At 35.8% G+C, this 20,896-nt stretch overlaps 4 protein-coding genes and 2 pseudogenes across 4 annotated transcripts; 1 reads left to right on the top strand and 5 right to left on the bottom strand.

The window, feature by feature from the left end:
- Window positions 1-1,593: 1,593 nt before the first annotated feature.
- On the bottom strand, window positions 1,594-5,662 carry LOC123889161 (MATH domain and coiled-coil domain-containing protein At3g58250-like). Its single transcript, XM_045938383.1, has 5 exons — window positions 5,538-5,662; window positions 5,217-5,419; window positions 2,548-2,683; window positions 2,296-2,468; window positions 1,594-2,090 (listed from the first exon to the last, which is right to left on the bottom strand). Exons 1-5 carry the CDS (start codon window positions 5,660-5,662, stop codon window positions 1,594-1,596), a joined length of 1,134 nt encoding a protein of 377 aa, XP_045794339.1.
- A 1,832-nt stretch (window positions 5,663-7,494) lies between these two features.
- LOC123889160 lies at window positions 7,495-8,449 on the top strand. The gene is made up of 2 exons (XM_045938382.1): window positions 7,495-7,516; window positions 7,741-8,449. Exons 1-2 carry the CDS (start codon window positions 7,495-7,497, stop codon window positions 8,400-8,402), a joined length of 684 nt encoding a protein of 227 aa, XP_045794338.1. The 3' UTR covers window positions 8,403-8,449.
- A 607-nt stretch (window positions 8,450-9,056) lies between these two features.
- LOC123889159 lies at window positions 9,057-9,845 on the bottom strand (annotated as a pseudogene).
- Window positions 9,846-9,996: 151 nt separating this feature from the next.
- LOC123889158 (MATH domain and coiled-coil domain-containing protein At3g58360-like) lies at window positions 9,997-11,271 on the bottom strand. Its single transcript, XM_045938380.1, has 3 exons — window positions 11,147-11,271; window positions 10,853-11,064; window positions 9,997-10,625 (listed from the first exon to the last, which is right to left on the bottom strand). The coding sequence occupies exons 1-3, from the start codon at window positions 11,269-11,271 to the stop codon at window positions 9,997-9,999; spliced, it is 966 nt and encodes a 321-aa protein (XP_045794336.1).
- A 2,532-nt stretch (window positions 11,272-13,803) lies between these two features.
- LOC123889157 lies at window positions 13,804-14,923 on the bottom strand (annotated as a pseudogene).
- Window positions 14,924-15,509: 586 nt separating this feature from the next.
- Window positions 15,510-17,808, bottom strand: LOC123889129 (MATH domain and coiled-coil domain-containing protein At3g58220-like). Its single transcript, XM_045938351.1, has 4 exons — window positions 17,772-17,808; window positions 16,650-16,779; window positions 16,413-16,573; window positions 15,510-16,138 (listed from the first exon to the last, which is right to left on the bottom strand). Exons 1-4 carry the CDS (start codon window positions 17,806-17,808, stop codon window positions 15,510-15,512), a joined length of 957 nt encoding a protein of 318 aa, XP_045794307.1.
- Between the last annotated feature and the right edge of the window lie 3,088 nt (window positions 17,809-20,896).

Below are 20,896 nucleotides of genomic sequence, written 5' to 3'. Positions count from 1 at the left end.
TTTCGTTGTGTGAAAAGAAGAACGAAAGCATATCCTATATATAACTCGATTGAAGCAACAAAAGTATTAGCAATTTTCACGGGGCCGGACGGGAAGAGGGGGAAAACACCTTTTGTGATTGTCATGCTAGTATCGAGCTGATTGAAAACAAGCAACTTAAGTTTGACATTTCTGCGCCATCGTAAGACATATTAGCTGTTTGCAAAGCCTCTAAATAAATTGATAAGTAGTTGACTACATTTATGCTCTTGCTCCCTATTGGATTAATAGCAATCCTCCTAAAGCAAAACCAAATCAGATAAATAAAAAATAAAAATAAAAGGCTCTGAGACATCTTCAAAACATTCAAATAACTACCATGGATAGCCGCCAACAATGAAAGGCTCTGAGTATATTTTCAAAACATTGAAGTGAGAAAAGTTCTCAATCTTCCATGTCAATTTCTCAAACTTTTCAACACTCTTTTTTATGCTCCATTTCTACGAATTCTACAAGAATAATCAAAACATAAACAAAATTACTTTTAATGAATACAAATTTAGGGAGAAAGATTACTTCCCAACTACTTGATTGGATTTGGAACATAGACCAAACTCTTGACTTTTTAATATGTATATTTTCTTTTTAACTTAAGAAACAAATACTATATATATATATATATATATATATATATATATATATATATATATATATATATATATATATATATATATATATATATATATATATATATATATATATATATATATATATATATCAATGTTCTATTTAGAATATAACTAGTTGACCCTGACGGTGAGGCTTGAGGCAGTTATGGTGATCAAGTTTGAGTGAAAGTGAAAGAGCAATACTTGGTATTTAAATTTAAATATAATGCAAAATACATCAATATAAGTCATTTAAGTTTTACCAGTTATATATCCTCCGTTACAAAAAGGATAATGTGGCAATTAACTTGCTAATGTGGCAAGAAATGCAACGTTTTGCTTGCAGGGTGTGTAAAACTTCGCCTTGTTCATCACAACACCATTTTATCCCGAATTGAAATCCAAAAATCAATGGCTTCTCTTCGCTCCATCGTGTTTTCAAATGTCTAGTTCATTCAGTTCAAGTTGCAAGCGCAATGGTCAAATTCGTGTTTTCAAATCAGTGATTCGCCGAAAACGGAACCAAATAGAAGAAGGAATTGAAATTTTGAAGATGTTGAGATTGGAAGGTAAGTCATTAACTTAGTATTTTATGAATGAGAACATCCTATAAATAAATACTATGGAGGCAAAGTGTCTTGAATGTGACAAGAAAGATGTAGAGAGTGTAGATATATATATATTTTGAAGATGCAAGCTGAAGAAAAGAAATATTCATGATTAAAGAATCAACATCTTGAATACGATTCAAAAGGAAGTAAAGTCTTTTCTAGCATAACTTGCGCCAAAAATGAAATAAGGTATAACATGTAAATCAGGCCAAAAACAACAAACTATGAAATAATTCAAAATCAATACATAATATTGTAGAGAATCCATAATATTAAACTATAGGTCTATGGTCTCTAACTCCAACGTCCCAATTCAAAACCAAATTATCTCTCTCTTAGATGCCTTTTGCTTTCAACAAATCTCTTTCCAGGTTAAGATTTTGCTCAGCAGCAACCAACTTTGTCTTTAGCCTCTTTGTTTCAAGCTCTTGATCTACCACATTCTTCTTCAACTTCTCCACATACAAAGCTTTTTGCACATAATTTTTAATTCCTAAAGCAGATTGAACATGAGGCTCTAGCCAAGTTAGATCAGATCTATATTTCTCTAGTTCCTCCCATAAAACTTGAAGATCCTTACAAGCTTCGTCATCCGTGTCTTTCACTTCTGGCATCGACCTTGGGACTTCCACATTGGTATTCCCGGTTAAGGTAACTACTTCACTTACTCGATTCTCAGGAGCTAGCTTACGCTTACCAACAAAAACTTCAGCACCAACAATACACACATCATTCACAATAAACCCCTTTTGAGGATCACGAAGCTCAACTAGAGGAATGAGAGAAGGGAAACCCCAAGCATTGCTGCTTGCATTGAACACGCGCTCAGTTTCTGGTAAATTCATGTATCAAAGATTTAATTTACTTGTGTCAAAAGAAAAACAAAAGCATATCAAAAGAAGAACATGATGTAGATGAAGTCGTTTCAACTATTTTGGCACAAGTCATTTGCAAAAAAATTGTAAAAGAAAAAAACATGTTATTAAAGTTTCTGTTAAAGTATTTCCAAAATCAAAATATATTTCCAGGAAGTTTACCATTTGTGATTGTTCTGTTGGTATCTAGCTGGTTGAATACAAACAGCCTATATTTCACATCTCTGCTCCATTTCTTAGACACATTGTCTGTTTGCATTTGCACAGCATGCAAAAAAATTGATAACATTTCGTCTCTTTGGTCATGCTGCCCCTTTGGATAAAGGTTAATCCTCCTAAAGCAAAACAAATCGAACCACATAAAAAAACAAAAATGTCAAGTGAGAGAAGTCATTGATTCAAATACTTTCATACCATGGATAACCCCCAAGGACAAAAGGCTCAGAGTAAATCCTCTCAGCAGTATTCAATTGAGAGAAGTTTGTAATCTTCCAGGTAAACTTCTCAAATACCTCACCACTGGATTCTTGATGCTCCATTTCTACAAACTCTACAATAACATAAAAGCAAAATCCAACATTATTTTTCTTTAACAGAATTTGATGATTATGCATGACAAATAACGAATTGGGTTGGAGAGTTCATAAAAGGCATTTGAAAAACAAATACAGAGTTAAAACCAAAAAACATTACATTAGTGTGAATTGTAAGGACAGAAATGCACAAATAAAGAACAATATATTGGAGATGGAAACCCAGCACAGGTACTTATAGAAAAAAGGGAGACATATTTTGTGTTGAGTAATGTAAGAAAAAGCAGAAGTGGTAAGGTTTACATTACAATTACCATTAAAAGCAACTTAATTCCCGAGGAAGGCACAACTTACAAAAATAGAGATCATGAGAGGGATATAAATACTGTAGTTTTAATTTATTGGTCATCTTAATTTAATTAATTCAATGCATTTCATTTATTTATTTTTTTGTTTTTCATGTCCAGAAGACCAAAAGTCCCTCCATTTACATCTTCTTCTTTTTTATAATCCCTCCCTTTATTTATTTATTGGCGATCTTTTTTTATAATGTCCATGAATGATTTTTGAGTTACTAGTCTGGTTTATGATGATGATGATTATTTTTATTTTTTTAAGAATTTTTTATGACAGTTATCACTAAGGTTAATTTTCTCTCGACCTTACAAATATTTTGTCATGTACTCCATATGTGGCAAAATCAGTCATCTCAGAGGCCACATATAATCGATTCTTTGTTCGAAAACATGCAAATATCTTTTTTCTGGAGTTGGATGCAATCAAAGACTGTGGATCTCAAAATACTTTTGACCTTTGATCATATGTGGAAAAAAAATTAAACTAGTTGTTTAGATTTAAATTATCGTTTGTTAACGCTATATTGTTGCCCGAAAGTTTTATATTTAGCTATCTTGTATCTTCATTGGACCAAAGCAAAGTGTTGGGTTTTGGGCTCCCTTCCTATGTGGAGAAAAGTCCAATTTTATTAGCCCATTATGTCTCACTTATATAAGTGGAGAGTGGTCATACTAGGGTTATCATGTGAGTAAATTTTGTGAGAGAACAACCTTCAAAAAGAGAGAAAAGAAGAGAGAAAACAATTCCCGTTTTTCTCAAATCAGTCCCACTAAAACTCTGATTCCTGATTCGTTAACCGTTGGATATCGCTCAAATTTGGAGGGCAGGTTCGCAGCTCCAGGGGCTACGTTTTCACCGTTCGGAACGTCGAAATCAGGTCTGGTTCGTGAGATATTCAGTCCGCACTGAAGCAGTTCTGTTTTTGGTATTTTCATCTTCTTGTTCTTGTTTTGTAAGCTTTAGTGCTTTGTTGTGTAATTGGTTGTTAGCACTTGTTTGTGCCTCACTTGGAGACTCTTTTGTACCCTTATTTGATTATAGTGGAGCTATTTCTTTGGTCTGGACGACCCGTGGTTTTTTACTCTCACATGGAGGGTTTTCCACGTTAAAATTCCGGTGTCTTTATTTTGCTTTATTGTCTGCCATATTATTTGTTGTTGATCCTCAAGGTTCTTACAAGTTTGGGGAATTTTATTTCCGCTGCGTATTGCTCGTTATTATTATTATTGTGCTAATTCCCCATCACAAAGTGGTAGGCACTACTTGTATATATTTAGTCTCTATTGGTAAAAAGTAGTGTATAGCTAATAAGCTAGCTTATAGCGGATGAACCTATAGTGAATAAACTAGCTAATAATTGAATTTGTAGTGTTTGGTAAAATCAATTGTTAAACTAATTTATAAGTATAAAATAACATAAAAAGATTTGTTTAATTAATATTTAATTTTTTTCAAGTAAGCTGACAGGGATAAAATCGAAGAAAAAATGATATTACAGGAAACGAGTAACCACTACGAATGTTTCTTGCATTGAACTCTTTTATGTTCTGGCAAATTCATGTATCAAAGATTTAATTTACTTGTGTCAAAACAAAAAAAAAAGTATATCAAAAGAAAGAACTTTATATAGATGAAGTTGTACTCCCCTATCTTTGGACCTTGTTGTAACCTGATCTTATTTTTCTTTTAATATATATTTTGCCATTAAAAAAAAATGAAGTTGTTTCATTAAATTTATTTATAGTTAAAATAACTAACTTCTTTCATTGATTTTACTTGATTATTACAAACGTTCAAGGTCTAGTGGTGAAAGATTTTGATAGTATACATAAGGTCCCAGGTTCGATTCTCATTGCCGACATTGTAAACAAAAAAAAATACATTCAATGTCATTATATATAGCTAACAAACTAACCAATGACTCGTCATTATTCTAGATCATTCTAAAACATGATTAATCACCTAACTTAACTAATGCAACTTGGGTTATTATATTCTCTAGGGCCTATATATGATTCCTTACATTTTGCCGGTTGAGTTAGGATTTGTGGACCACGTTACTATTAAACTTTCTTATGTCGTTTTATTAAATTTTCTGTTAAAGGGCTGTCAACAAAAAAAAAAAAATTCTGTTAAAGTAATTACATAATCATAACAATATATTTCCAGGAAGTTTACACTATTTTTTTTTACCTCCTGTGATTGTTCTGTTGGTATCAAGCTGGTTGAATAAAACTACCCTATATTTCACCTCTCTGCTCCAATTTTCCTCGTACATAATGTATGACAATCTCCTAGGCTCATCATCATCCACAATAATTTCCATTTGCACGGCCTCCAAATAAATTGTTAAGTTTGCATCTTTTTGGCATCTGTTAGAATAGAGATGAATCCTCCTAAATCAAAACCAATTGAATAACATGAAGAAAAAAAATCAAAGAGTGCATCTACATATATCCAATAAATTGTACGGAATTTTAACAGAAGACATTGATTCTAATTATACTTCTATACCATGGATAACCACCAAGGACAAAAGGCTCAGAATAAATTTTCCAAACAGTATTCAATTGAGAGAAGTTTGTAATCTTCCAGGTAAACTTCTCAAACATCTCAACACTTGTTTCTTGATGCTCCATTTCTACAAACTGTACAGTAACATAAAAAAAATTGCAACGTTATTTTTTATTTAAAGAACAAATGGGAAAAATAGTCTAAAAACCAAAAAGCATTTACATTAGTGTGAATTGTAACGAACGACAGAATGCACAAATAAAGAACAATATAGGGGTGATGGCACTGCACAGCTATTTATACAGAAATAAAGATCATTGAGTAACGTAAGAAACAGCAGAAGTGGTAAGATTACAATTACCAGTAAAAGCGACTTAACTCCCGAGGAATGCACAACTTACAAAAATAAAGAGCATGAGAATAGGGATGGAAATTTGACCCATACCCAGAGGGTACCCGCAAAAATTACCTACGACGGGTAGGGTAAAAACCCGCATTTTGGGTACGGGCACGGGTATGGGTAATTACCCGCAAAAATGAACGGGTATGGGTGCGGGTACGGGTACCTTAGTACCCACCCCGCCCCATACCCGCATAATATGTATTTATTTATTTTATTTATATTATTATATTATAATATATGTAAATCAATTTAAAACTCTACTAAACTATTACATATTTTTAATAAAAATGTTTATTTATAACATAATATAAAAATAATGTGAATGTTTAACATAAATATGAACTTTAACATAAGGTTAGTAATAATTTTGTTTATAATTTTCATTAGTCAATATTAAAAATTTTGAAATTTTTTTAATTCTATTAAAATTATATGATATTTTATAATTGATCAATTTATTTTTAGTAAAAATGCGGGTAACGGGTACGGGTATGGGGACCTAGGTACCCATAGGGTATGGGGACGGGGGCAAAAGTTGTTACCCACGCGGGTATGGGGATGGGTACGGGTATTTTTTCAATTCACGGGTACGGGGATGGGTACTATAGTACCCTACCCATACCCTACCCATTGCCATCCCTACATGAGAAGGACATAAATATTGTTGTTTTATTGGCCATCGTAATTTAATTAATTCAATGGATTTCATTTTTATTTTTTTTCATGTCCAGAAAACCAAAAGTCCCTCTATTTACATCCGTTGCATGAAAGTTTGTTGAGTTACTAGTATTTTTTATTTTTTTTTTTGCTTATAAGGGAAAAAAAAACTCATTTTTCTTGTCCTGAATAATAGGATAAAAACAAATATTTATCTTTTTCAAGATTTTTTTTTTAGTTATTCTCATGATATTAAAAAAAAAAACTCTCTTTTAATTTTTTTGCTTATAAGTAAAAGGGTCGCGGTACATTTTAACTTTTAAGGTATTTAAATTTTTTTTTTTTTGTTTACAATGAGCTGGGGATTGAACTCAGGACCTATAATGTACGACTCAAATCCCTCACCACTAAACCAAATCTAGTGGCTTAAGGTATCTAAAATCAGAAGTTTACATTTAATAATATAAAGGGTCCGTTTGAATTTGGCCTATTTTTGAGCTTATAAAAATAGTTTATGCAAATAAATAAAGTTTTCACTAACAAAAATTATGTCTTTATAAATTGTTTTCTCATAAACTACCTTGAAAAACTTATAATATTGCATAAAAACTTATTTATTTGCTTAAGTTGTTTCAAAGCTCAAAAATAAGTCAATCCAAATTGTTCCAAAATAATTTAATGTTTCAAAAAGAACAATGCAAAAGTTCCGAGAAAATATTGCTACATTTGGTCTTTGATTCTAATATTGAAGATTCTTTATTACTACTCCCTCCGTCCCACAATGAGTGAGCCAGTTGACTGCGTTACGCATGCCGATGCATAACTTTGACGATTAATATTTTTAATTGTATACATGTCAAATTTAAGTTGCTTCAATTGAATCAGCTTGATTCCAACATGACAATAATCTCAGAAGAAGGTTTTTTTACTTCTCCACTCCTTGCAAACCGAACAATATTTGATGATTTACAATATGTTTTCAACATTTAAGTACATCAATAATTATACAGTTTAACAAATTGTTGAAAGCAATTAGTACATAACCTAAGTAGATCAAAACATGTACCGAAATTCAGTTTCTTATTAATGTCATAGAGATGTTTCTTTAATCAAGTTTCAGATACAATGCTCTCATTTTTCCAGAAAATGGACATGATTTCAGTGCAAAGGAGGAAGACTGGGGATTTCTATCTTTCATGGAGTTAACTGATCATGATCCCGAAAGGGGGTTTATTTTAAATGATGCTTGTATTGTTGGTGCTGAAGTTTATGTCTGCAATTCAAGCCATGAAAAAAAAGTAAATCAACCTGTTAAATTAACTGTATCCTTAAGTCAAGCCATTGAAGTGGAAGTCTCAGTCCCAGAGCTTGAAGGTACAAATGTTGAAACTCTTTCACCAGTTTCTAAAGTAGTTTGCAATGAATCTACTAAACAAGCTGATGTAGAGTTAGTGTTTGCTGCATTAGGGAGAGTTATCTATTTCCTTAAGACAAGAAAAGTGAAAGACATGAATGATCAAGCTTGTAAGGAACTTCAAGTTTTATGGGATGAGCTTAAGAAATTTCAATTTGATGTTACTTGGCTAGAGCCCCATGTTAAATATGCTTTAGGAGTGAAAAGTTATGTTGAGAAAGCTCTGGAGGCTGAAAAGTTGAAGGAGAATATGGTAGTACTCGAGCTTGGAATGGAGAGGCTAAAGGCAAAATCATTTGCAGCTGAGGTAAATCTTGACGCAGAAACAAACTTGTTGAAAGCGAAAGGCTTCGTAAAAATAGATTTAGACTCTCAATTGGAATATGTTTGAAGTCCGTAGATCTCTAAGCTAAATTTAAATTGATTTCAATGTCTTCAAGGATTTATCTTTAAAAGTATTGTATGAAACTATGAATATCTGTTTTCTTTTCTGATCTACTTACCATATACCATGTCTTATAATAGCACATCAAGAATTAAAAGTTTGGTGGTAATTTTGGTTCCATAATTCAAGGATCAATCCCTGCTGCTACTAACAAATGAGTTATGGCACCAGACTTGCCACAACCAGCTGTTACTTCAGGTCCTAAAGCAAAATCATATTTGCTGCTTTTTAGTATGCATGAATCTTTGTTGTTATTTACTCGCTCCGTCCCACAATGAGTCACTCATTTGGCTAATGCAAACAGATAAATAAAATTGTACAGATGATATAGAAACAATGATGCATTTACTAAATTATTAATCAATTAAAAGGTATAGCTAGACAAATGTAATCAACATATCAACTTGAAAATCGAAAAATCATTCAAATGTTAACAATTTCTCTTACATGTGTCGTTGATTGTAGGATAGAGGGTGGATTTTCCAAGCACAGACGAGTCAAAAATAAAGATGTTAATCAGGTTAAAAACACATTTTTATATAATACTTTTGAAAATAAATCGTTGATGACGTCAAAATCAATCCAAATTTAGCTAGAGTTTTATGGTCTCCAACTCCCACATCCCAATTCAGAATCTAAATCCATTTCTCTGATTCCTTTTGCTTTCAACGAGTCTCTTTCTATGTCAAGATTTACCTCAGCAGCAACCAACTTTACCTCAAGGCTTCTCTGTTTCCAGCTTTAGAACTACCACATTCTCCTTTAGTTTTTCTACTTGCATAGCTCTCTCCGCATTCATCCTTACAAGCTTGTTCATTCATGTCTTTTACTTTTCTAGTCTTAAGGAAATAAAGAACTTTCCCTAATGCAGCAAACACCAACTCTGCATCATTTTCTGTTTGGTTTACTGGTTTCTCAAGTGTTGCCTTGCAAACAAAAACTTCTACACCAACAATACAACCATCCTTAACAATAAACCCTTTTTTAGGATCACAAAGCTCGGTTAATGTCATGAAAGATTTAAGACCCCATTCATCATCTTGCTGCAGCAAAGAGAAGCCCCGGGACAAGGACCCTAAGGATTTCTACATCCAAACCCTCACCACAGTCCTTGGAAGTGAGGAGGCTGCGAAGAAGGCTTACATCAGCGATGTTGATGGCTATCGTGGCTTCTCTGCTAACCTTCCTCCTGCGCCGCAGGATCTAGGTGTAATGTTATGTATGGATTCCAAACTATCTATGTCGCAGACTGTGCTTTTATGAATGTGGGAAAAAAAATAAGTTTTTTGTGTTTGTTTATCAAACATTTTCCTCTTGCCACAGTTTAATCACCCATGTGATCTGCAATTGGGAATTCTGTTTCCTCAAGCAACTTACTAGTAGTACCATTTCATATACAATGCCAACTATAAAGAAACCAATTTGTTTAAAAATTATTTATGGGAAGGTAATTAAATAACTGATCTGAAACCAAGTAATCTTGCATAAATAGAATATCCATATAAATTTGAGGGGTAACAATTCAAATTTAGCTATAAATCTATGGTCTCCAACTCCCACATCCCAATTCAGAATCTAAACCTATTTCTTTGAAACCTTTTTCTTTCAACAAGTCTATTTCTCCATCAAGATTTACCTCAGCAGAGGACAACTTTTCCTTTAGAACTACCATATCCTCCTTCAACTTTTCAACATGTAGAGATTTCTCCACAAAACTTTTCATTCCTAAAGCAGATTGAACATGTGGCTCTAGCCAAGTGAGATCAAATTGAAATTTCTTAAGCTCGTCCCATAAAACTTGAAGTTCCTTACAAGCTTGTTCATTCATATCTTTCACTTTTCTAGTCTTAAGGAAATAAAGAACTCTCCCCAATGCAGCAGACACCAACTCTGCATCAGCATCTTTAGTAGAATCTTCTTTTGAGCCTTCAACTTCTGGATTTGGCATTGGGACTTCCACTTTTATATACCCTGTTGGAGAAGTACTACATAGGTTGGCGGCTTGAATGACCGGTTCATCAGGTGTTGACTCGCAAACAAAAACTTCAGCACCAACAATACAAGAATCGTTCACAATAAACCCGTTGTTAGGATCATAAAGCTCATCTAAAGTAATGCATGATTTGTAACCCAAGGAAGTCGCACTTGAATTGAACTTATCATTAGATCCTAGAAAATTCGAGTGAGTCAATTTAGTTGGTTGAAAAGGAAAATAAAAGCAACACATCTATTATGATATGTTAAGTTCACATAATTATTGATATATTGAAACATAAAAAAAAAAAAAACATATTTCCAGGCATTAAAAATATAACATCTATGTAAGTGTAGCTCAGTTGATAGAGTCGTCACATTATATATACAAAAAAGAAAGAAGAAAAAAATGTAATATATACTAGCATTTTGTAAAGAAGGGAAGAATAAATCACCATCTGTTAGAGTGATGTTCATGTAACTATCAAGCTGATTGAATACAACCAATTTAAATTTCACATCTCTGCTCCATCCATTTGACATATTGGCATAGTTAGTTTGCATTTGCACAGCCTCCAAATAAATTGATAAGTGGTCATCTATGCCATCCCCCCTTGGAAACAGACTAATCATCCTAAACCAAAACCAAATCAGATCAAAAAACAGAAATCTAAATTGTGTTAAAGAGCGCATTGATCAAAACAGTAATACTATACCATGGATAGCCGCCAAGGACAAACGGTTCTGAGTAAACCTCCTCACGAATGTTAAAGCGAGAGAAGTTCTCAATCTTCCATGTGAATTTCTCATATTTCTCAACACTCGATTGTCCACGCTCCATATCTCCAAACTCTGCTAGAACACACATACACAAAAATAAGTATAAATTTTATTTAAAAGAACAAATTTGGTTTGGAAAGTTCATAAAAGCACTTGAATAAAACAACTGGGAAACTGCAATAAGAACAAAATAAAGTTCATAATTTACACACTTAGAGTCCCGTAGCAGTCATCAATATGGTAGCTCTGCACATTAACTTAAATAAGAAAGTAAGATTACAACATAAGGAGTATTAATAAACAATAAAGAGCGACCTAGCTCTCGAGGAAGGCACAACTTACAAAAATAGAGAGTATCATTGAGATACCAATTTATTGGCCATGTTAATTTGAATACATGAGGAAGTTCATGGATCTCTTTAATTTCTTACTGGAAATTTAATTCGTATATCAACCACTTTTTTGACAATTTCCTCATGTATAAAGAAAACTTTATACTACTCCCTATTTCGTAAGATCTTATAGTTGTAGTTGTAGGAGTACATGTGAGATTGTCGGTTTATACATTACTTCCTCTATAGGGATGGCAATTGGTAGGGTACTTTAGTACCCATCCTCATACCCGCGGATTGAAAAAATACCAGTACCCATCCCTATACTCGCGTGGGTAACAACTTTTTCTCCCGTCCCCATACTCAGGTACCCATACTCATACTCGTTACCCGCATTTTTACTAAAAATAAATTGATCAATTATAAAATATCATATAATTTTAATAGAATTAAAAAAAATAAATAAAGATTTTAATATTGACTAATGAAAATTATAAACAAAATTATTACTAACTTTATGTTAACGTTCATATTTATGTTAAATATTCACATTATTTTTATATTATGTTATAAATAAACTTTTTTATTAAAAATATATAATAGTTTAGTAGAGTTGTATTGTTTTAAATTATTTACATATATTATAATATAATAATATAAATAAAATAAATAAATATATATTATGCGGGTATGCGGCGGGGTGGGTACTAAGGTACCCGTACCCGCACTCATACCCGTTCATTTTTGCGGGTAATTCCTCATACCCGTATACTTTGAAGATGAGCCTTTGCATCCTTAACATGAGAGTGAACGTTACCAAAGATTTCTTTATTCCAAATCTTGAGCTTAGCCTTCAATCTCTTTAACTTGGAGTTCAAGACATACATTGGACATCCAACTTCTGCTATTTCATTCCAACATTGAGATATCACATTTTTACAATCCTCATGCATAGACCACATTTTCATGAATTTAAAGTTAGATAAAACCTATGATTGTGTTGACTGAATTCTAGTAACAAAGGATAGTGGTCGGATCTGTGCTTCACAAGAGTTGAGCAATCAATGGAAGTACAAAATCTAACCAAGCTTGATTGCAAATTGATTTGTCTAGTCTCCTCTCAGTGTGTCTATTACCCGATCTTCTATTAGACCATGTGAAAAAAGCGCCTTTAGTAAGAAAGTGAATGAGATGATTGGAATCAGTCCAGTCATTGAAGTCATCAATAGGAGTTCTAGATGGATTGTTATAACCATTATGTTCACAAGTTAAATAGTCTCACACAAGTTAAATAAAATTATTACTCCAACAACTTTTCTTAATATCCGTTATTTTTGGAAAAATTCTTATAAAAATGGACGGAGAGAGTATAATGATAATTGTTACTTCGTCTACGAACCGAAAAAATAGAGAGAAAGAAAAGCTTGTAGTGGGATATTTAATGTGTACATTTTGTCAGTGGCAAGCTAGAGTGCTAGACTAAATAAAATATTCGGGTGAGACTTAAGCACATAATCAAAAATATAAGGGAATATTGGTCAACCAAAGTTGATGTATTTAGTCCAAATTCTTAACCAAATACATCAAATTTCTTTGACCAATTTTCCCTTATATTTTGGGACGGAGGGAGTATATGGCTAGGTGTTGAGTGCGATTTAAAATCATCAATAATAGCCTTTTTATTTTATCTTGTTGATTTGGTGGATATCGCCAAATTAGAGAATGCAAAACTTCATCTGTGTCTTTCAATTCTTTGTACATTAACATGTTCAGATGCAGGTGGTATAATTTTTTCATCTTTTTCATTCTCATGAATGAACTTTTGATCATCTTGAAAAAATAGTCAATTTTTCTAAACTTCCATTTTCTAATTTAAAAGATACAAGTTGAAGGAACGTGGTGTACGTGGTGGGTGGTGCAACAAGGCGGTGGGTGCAGTTAGGGGCGGAGCCGGAAAGGAGTGGGAGACCATATATGAAAAGGAACACATGTGAGTTAGGGTGAAGAACAAAGAAGAGAGTTCGCATGTGGCGCAGGAAATTGGATCATTTCATTCACTCTCCTCTACATCTCTCTCATTCCTCTCAATATCTCTAAAAACATGCAAATAAAATTAATTAGAAGGGTGGAAATAGTATATTCCAACACAATACACATATAAGATCAATAAGGTTTGATATGTTAATCATGTCAAAAACACATTTTTATATAATACTTGTAAAAATAAATTGATGAAGATATTGAAATCAATCCAAATTTAGCTAGAGGCTATATGGTATCCAACTCCTACGTCCCAATTCAGAGTCTGGATTTTCTTTGATTCCTTTTGCTTTCAACAAATCACATTCTACATAAAGATTGAACTCAGCAGCAACCAACTTTTCCTCGAGCTTCTTCGTTTCCAGCTTTAAAACTACCAAACTATCCTTTAGTTTTTGTACTTGCATAGCTCTCTCCGCATAACTTTTCATTTCTAAGGCAGATTGAACATGAGGCTCTAGCCAAGTGAGATCAAATTGAAATTTCTGAAGTTCATCCCATAAAACTTGAAGATCCTTACAAGCTTGTGCATTCATGTCTTTCACTTTTCTCGTTTTAAGGAAATAAAGAACTCTCCCCACTGCAGCAAACACTGACTCTGAAGAAAATGGTAAAATACTTTCCAGATTTATTAGGCCTCGGCCTTCGGGCGTTGGACTTGGGACTTGGACTTTCGTTTGCTCAATTAAGTTAACTGTATGGTTTACTTGTTTCTCAAGCATTGACTTAGAAACAAAAATTTCTACACCAATGATACAAGTATCCTTCACAAAAATTCGCATTTAGGATCTCTAAGCTCAGGTAACCTCATGAAATAATTTACACCCTGATTATTATCTTGTGCGTTGAACTTATGGTTAAATTCTGTCAAATTCATGTATCAAATGAAAAGAAAAAAATGAAAGCATATAACATTATCAAATGAATTACTAAGAAGAAATAAAATTTCGATCAATGTTTAACCCTACAAAATACCTCTTGTTATTGTTTTATAGGTGTGGACTTGATTGAATAGAAGCAACTTAAATTTCGCATCTCTTCTCCATCCCTCAGACATATTAGCAGTTTTTGTAGCCTTCAAACAAATAGTCAAGTAGTTGTTTTCATTGTCGGCCCCCTTTGGATACAGATCAAGCGTCCTAAATTAAAAACAAATACGAGTAAAACACAAATGTATAAAAGAGAGTACACTAGCTGGTTAACTTTGGTTTGTTCGATTACGGACCATGGATAGCCGGCTAGGACAAAATGCTCGTGGTAAACTTGCTCGGTCAGGCGAGAGAAGTTTTCAATCTTCCAAGTAAATTTCTCAAATGTCTTAGTTGATTTTTTATTCTCCATTTCTACAAACTCTGCCGGACCAGAATCAAAAAACTTAAAATCATTTTTATTTAACAGAAATTGATTTTATTACCCGTCACAAATACTAACATATTTATTTGGGTTGGAGAATTCGTAAAAAGCATTTTAAAAAAGTAGTGAAAAAATGCATAGTTAAATTCAGAACAGTTTTTTTTTAATGACAAATATATATACGAGGAGGATCAAATTACACCGTTGTAACATTTGAGTAATATTACACTGCTCAATAATACTTTAACGAAAATTTTAAATCGTTTGTAAAATAATGCAGAAGATCACAAACAAAGAGGAGTACCGGGAGTACTCCCAAAAGAAGAAAAACATGAGACAAACACAAAAACCAAAACAACACATGGATGATACCCACTGAAAAATTCTAGAAAAAAATACATAAAAATTACATAAGCTAAAAAGTAAGTTAAGTCAAACGGATCCTTTTTTAACTTATGTAAAACAGCTTTTACAAATAAATAAGTTTTTATGTTACCACTCACAAAAATTTGTTCTCCATTTCAAAACTATTCACTTTTGGTTCTTTCTTCAAATTTTTGGACTAAAAACAAGTCTATGGTCTCCAACTCCCACATCCCAATTTAGAATCTAAATCCATTTCCTTGAATCCTTTTTCTTTCAACAATTCTCTTTCAACTTCAAGATTTACCTCAGCAGCAACCAACTTTGCCTCTAGCCTCTCTGTTTCCAGCTTTAGAACTACCACATTCTCTTTCAGCTTTTCTACTTCCATAGCTCTCTCGACGTAACTTTTCATTCCCAAAGCCGATTGAACACGTGGCTCGAGCCAAGTAAGATCATATCTAAATTCCACAAGTTCATCCCATAAATCTTGAAGTTCCTTACAAGCTTGTTCATTCATGTCTTTCACTTTTCTAATGTTTAGGAAATGAAGAACTCTCCCCAACAGAGTAAACACCAACTCTGCATCATCAGCATCTCTGAATGGTGAATGTGTTTCCACTTCCATATGCCCAGTTTGATGACTTTCAAGGGATGTAGTTAAGTTAACCGTTTGGTTTACTCGTTTCTCATGTGTTGATTTACGAACAAAAACTTCTACACCAATAATACAAGTATCCTTCACAAGAAATCCATTGTTAGGATTATGAAGCTCAGTTAACGTCATGAAAGATTTTGAGCCCTTATCATTCACTTTTGCATTGAACTCATGATCAAAATCTGGCAAATTTAAGCGTCACGAGTCAGTATAGTCTTTTTTTTTTTGTTTTAGAATTGAGTCGATATATAGTCTTAGAAACGAAAATGAGAGAATATCACTATGAATTTATAAACATATAAAAAAGTCAAATAAAACAAGCATCACTATGCCCTGCACCTACAACTCTGGATTACCCGAGCTCCTTTCTCTAAAAAAACCGAAAAAAAAAACACTAAAATAAATAAGTATTGGTACAAATAATGTTGACCATTTGGAGTGGGGAATAAAAAACACCTTTTGTGATTGTTCTGTTGGTATTAAGTTGATCAAATACAATCAACTTAAATTTGACATCTCTGCTCCATCCCTGAGACATATTGGCAGTTTGCATAGCCTCCAAATAAATTGATAAGGATTTCACTACATGGATCCCCAATGGATACAGATTAACTCTCCTAAAGCAAAACAAAATAAGATCAAAACACATACACAATATATGGTAATTTATTCATTCATAATTCAAATACAAACCAAGGATAGCCAGCTAGGACAAAATGCTCGTGGTAAACTTTGTTGGTTAAGCGAGAGAAGTTGTCAATCTTCCATGTAAATTTCTCATATATCTCATCATTTGATTCTTGATTCTCCTTCTCTACTAACTCTATAAGAACACATATACACAGAACAGAAGCATCCCTGCATAACTACTTATATAAGTACTGATAGTATTCTTGTTGAGTAACGTAGGAAGCAGAAGTGGTACTATTAATTAAGTGTACTTAGTGCATTACAATTATCGGTAGTCAAAGAAAAAAGATCCCAAGAAGGACACAAGTTACAAAACAGAGTCAAAGAAGCATACTAGTACTTGTATTTGTATAGGACTCCTATGCGTAAATTAAGGAAATTAATAAAATTGACTAAATTTATTGAAAGTTGATGTAAATTGCATTTTTTGCCTTCTAAATTTCACAAACTTGCGATTTTGCCACCTTAACTTTCATAATAGCAATTTTGTCCGCTAACTTTCACAAACTCGCAATTTTAACCCACTCAGGAGTGTTTTTTTGTAGAATTTTCAATTTAATGCGTTGATAATTTATGGAAATTTTGAATTGAAAAGTTTTCTTTTTTTAAATTGAAAATTTGTGTATTCAACTTTTTTAAGTTTAACATTTGTCGTTTTCAACGAAAAAAAGACACTTGTTAGCAATTTCACATTATAAGTAATCTCAATCACTAACATGAGATCCGACGGTTCAACTAATTTCAGATATTAATTCAAAATAGACGGTCAAAACTAGTAACGTGTGACACAGTGACTCAGACTAATCCACACCTGTATTTCTCACTGTTCTGGACTAGACTAATGCTAGTCCACCTAGACCCTCACAAAGTCCACATGGCTTGCCCAATCACCGCCATGTCAGCATGGCACAACCTCTCAACCAAGATAGGGTAAAATTACTACTCTACCCACTATCTAAGGGTAATATCTTGGCAGTCCCTCTTAATGGGCCTTGGCTAATCCAGCCCACTAAGAGGACCTTTGGCCCAGAGCTGGGGGCTATAAATACTCTCCCTCATGGGAGAGCAAGGTAGACACTATTCATTATCACAATTACTCTCTCTCTCTAACCTCCCTCTAAGTACCTCTTTGCTCTCTATATTCCTTGTCTGACTTTGGCATCGGAGCACCTGCAGGTACAACCCCCCCCTCCGTGGATCATCTGCTCGGATTGCTTCCTACCACCTGCTCAACGGACTTCCAGCTGGCCTCCTACCTGTTCTGATCAACAGTTAAGATCAGTGGCGCCGACTGTGGGGATCTGAGTTCTCCCCTTCTTTGTTTCGAGCAAGTAAACCAAAGAGCAAAACCAATCAATCACTTTTTCATCATGGCCAGTGCATCTCATTTCAACAATGACGTTGAGGACGCTGCTCCTCCTTCTTCTCCCCGTCTGCCTCCTGTTCTCATCACTGACCTCCAGGCCCTCCCCGAGTCTGACCCTAGAGACGGGCAGGAAACTTCCTGGACTTCTGAGGACGGCGACCTGGTCGTCTTGACTGAGAAGCAGGCAGGGAAGCGCCCTCAGTCCGAGCAGGGTAGATCAGCAGAAACCGACTTGTCCACTGCTTCAGTTACCAATGCCGAACTAGCAGCACTCATAGCTGCCCTAAAGCAAACCACCGAAGCTCTCCAGGGCCAGAACCGCCGAATGGACGAGCAGAATATGAGACTTGATCGCTTGGAAAGGAACCAGCGATTCTCAAGGAATAACTCTCCCCCGAGGAGAGCTCCTACTTCTTCATCCCCTCCTCGTCAGGAAACTGTCAGACAACGACGACCTGCCCTTGAGAGGATCGAGCAACCTGGCAGAAAAAGAGACCATGTCTCCCCTCCCCGCGAGGGTATATCTTCCCCGAATGTGAAGAAAGGAAAGATTGTGGACCGAACACCTCCTCGTCGTCATTCTCCCCAGGGACTCAGCTTGATGACCAAACAAGGGCAGCCAGCTAGCCGCAGCCATCACACTGACCAATTCTCCAGGAGCCCAACTCCTGATCGTGAGGGCTCACCTCCCCTAAACTCACATGAGAGTGACGAGGATGATCCCCGCTGCCCTTTATCTCACGACATACTTCAAGCACCCGTTCCAAAGGGATGTGAGCGACCTCCTCCTCTCCCAGCTTACGATGGACTTTCTGACCCAGATGAACACATCGCATCAGTTAATGCTACCCTGAACTTCTTGAGGGTCAGTGGAGCAATTAGATGCAGAATATTTCCAACTACTCTTAGAAAGGGAGCTATGGCTTGGTACCACAGCCTAGCTCCCCGCTCCATAACCTCATGGATGGATCTGTCCGACCAATTCCGCAGGCACTTCACTGCTTCCCGCAAGCAACCAAAGACTGAAGCAGTCCTAGACGCCATCTTCCAGGCTGATAATGAATCTCTCCGCAGTTTCATAGAGAGGTTCAACAAGGAAGCCGTCCAGGTAGAAACAACTGATGACATGAAGAAATACCTGCTCCAAAGGGGCCTTAGGCCAAACTCTGACTTTGCAAAAGCCGTTGGCATCGAAAAACCGCGCACCTTTGGCGACCTCCTCCTCAAATCTCAACCCTATATCCAATATGAAGAGCAACAAGCTGCAGATGCTGCCCGTTATGGGCGAGCAGGAAACAGTCAACCTGCTCCTCGTTCAAATGCTGAACAGTCCAGCCGAGGAGGTGGAAGACGAAGAGGCGAAAGGCCTAGGGAACCCCGTGGACCTCCTAGCACGTTCAGCAACTATACTCCCCTCAGCAAATCCCAGGAAGAAATTTGGAAAGAGTGCAACTCAGCTGAGTTCACCAAAGCAGGAATTAAATTTCCAAGACAACAACCCACAAAGCCTGGCCAAGACAAGAGCAGGTACTGCAAGTATCACAAAGGTTACGGCCATCTGACTGACGATTGCATACAACTTAAAGACGCCATTGAAATTCTGATTAGAAATGGGCAAATCAAACAATACGTGAAGAGGGGCAATGCTCCCCGGGCAGAAGCTGCTGAGACCAGCAACACTGAAGAAGCTGCACCAGAAAGATCCGGGCACAAACCAGTTGCCCTTGCCATCTCCAGAACTGAAGACTTCTTTGTCCCTGACTACTTGGACGACACCTATGTTGCCCCCACGCTGAGCAAATGGGACGCACTTGCCCACGCTATGGTTATCTCTGGTGGAGGTTTTGACAAACAGACTGTGGGGTCCATCAAGAGAAAATTTGAAGAATTGATAGATGGCTCCTCCAACCTGAGCGCAACTCTAGATAAACCGAAAGGGCAATCAAAGCCCTTAGCCTTCTACATGGAAGAGCTGCCCGGTGGAACTGCAAACTCCCAGATACCCCTGCTCATCAGAGTAGACATGGCAAACATGGACGTCCGCAGGGTACTGGTCGACCAAGGAAGCTCCTGTGATATCATGTATTCCCAACTTTTCAAGACTCTGCAACTAGATGAAACCTACCTCACTCCTTATTTTGGATCTGATCTCTCCGGATTTAATGGAGCAACAACTAAGCCATGGGGCTATGTGGACCTACTAGTCACTGTTGGCTCTGAAGAAACTGCAAAAACTATCAAAGTGAAATTCCTGGTAGTAGACTGCCCTTCTCTCTACCAGTGCATCCTGGGCCGAACAGCTATTGCTGATTTAATGGCTGTCCCTTCAACCGCCCACCTCAAGATGAAGTATTATACTCATAAAGGCCAAGTTGCAACACTGCACGGAGACATTGAAGCTGCAAGGAGAGTCTTCAATGCATCCTCCAAAGGAAATGAGTATATCGGGCAGCTCCCCGAGTCCAAGAAGTCCAAGGCAACAACTTCCCTGCCCTTGCCAGAAATCAGCTCCATTGACCTCGACAGCCGCTTTTCCAAACAGGAAAACAAAGACGAGAAGAAGCTCCGCAAGGAGAAGAAGGAAGACGACGAGGCAAGCCAAGAGCACCGTCGTCCAGTTCCAGACGGCGAGTTCGAGCTGATGCCCTTCGGAGAAGACCCGAGCAGGGCAGTGAAGATTGGGACCGGACTCCCCGAACTTGCTAGGAAGCAGCTTGAAGCCTGCTTGAAGGAAAATGCTGATCTGTTCGCCTGGCACGCTTCCGAGATGCCCGGCTTGGATCCCAACATAGCATGTCACCAGCTGACCATTGATCCCACTGCACTTCCCATTGTACAACGTAGGCGTAGGCAGTCTCCTGAGAAATCGGAGGCTGCAGAAAAA

Source organism: Trifolium pratense, linkage group LG6 (genome assembly GCF_020283565.1).
Source record: "Trifolium pratense cultivar HEN17-A07 linkage group LG6, ARS_RC_1.1, whole genome shotgun sequence".
Taxonomy (NCBI): domain Eukaryota; kingdom Viridiplantae; phylum Streptophyta; class Magnoliopsida; order Fabales; family Fabaceae; genus Trifolium; species Trifolium pratense.
This window is presented reverse-complemented; position numbering and strand designations above follow the sequence as displayed.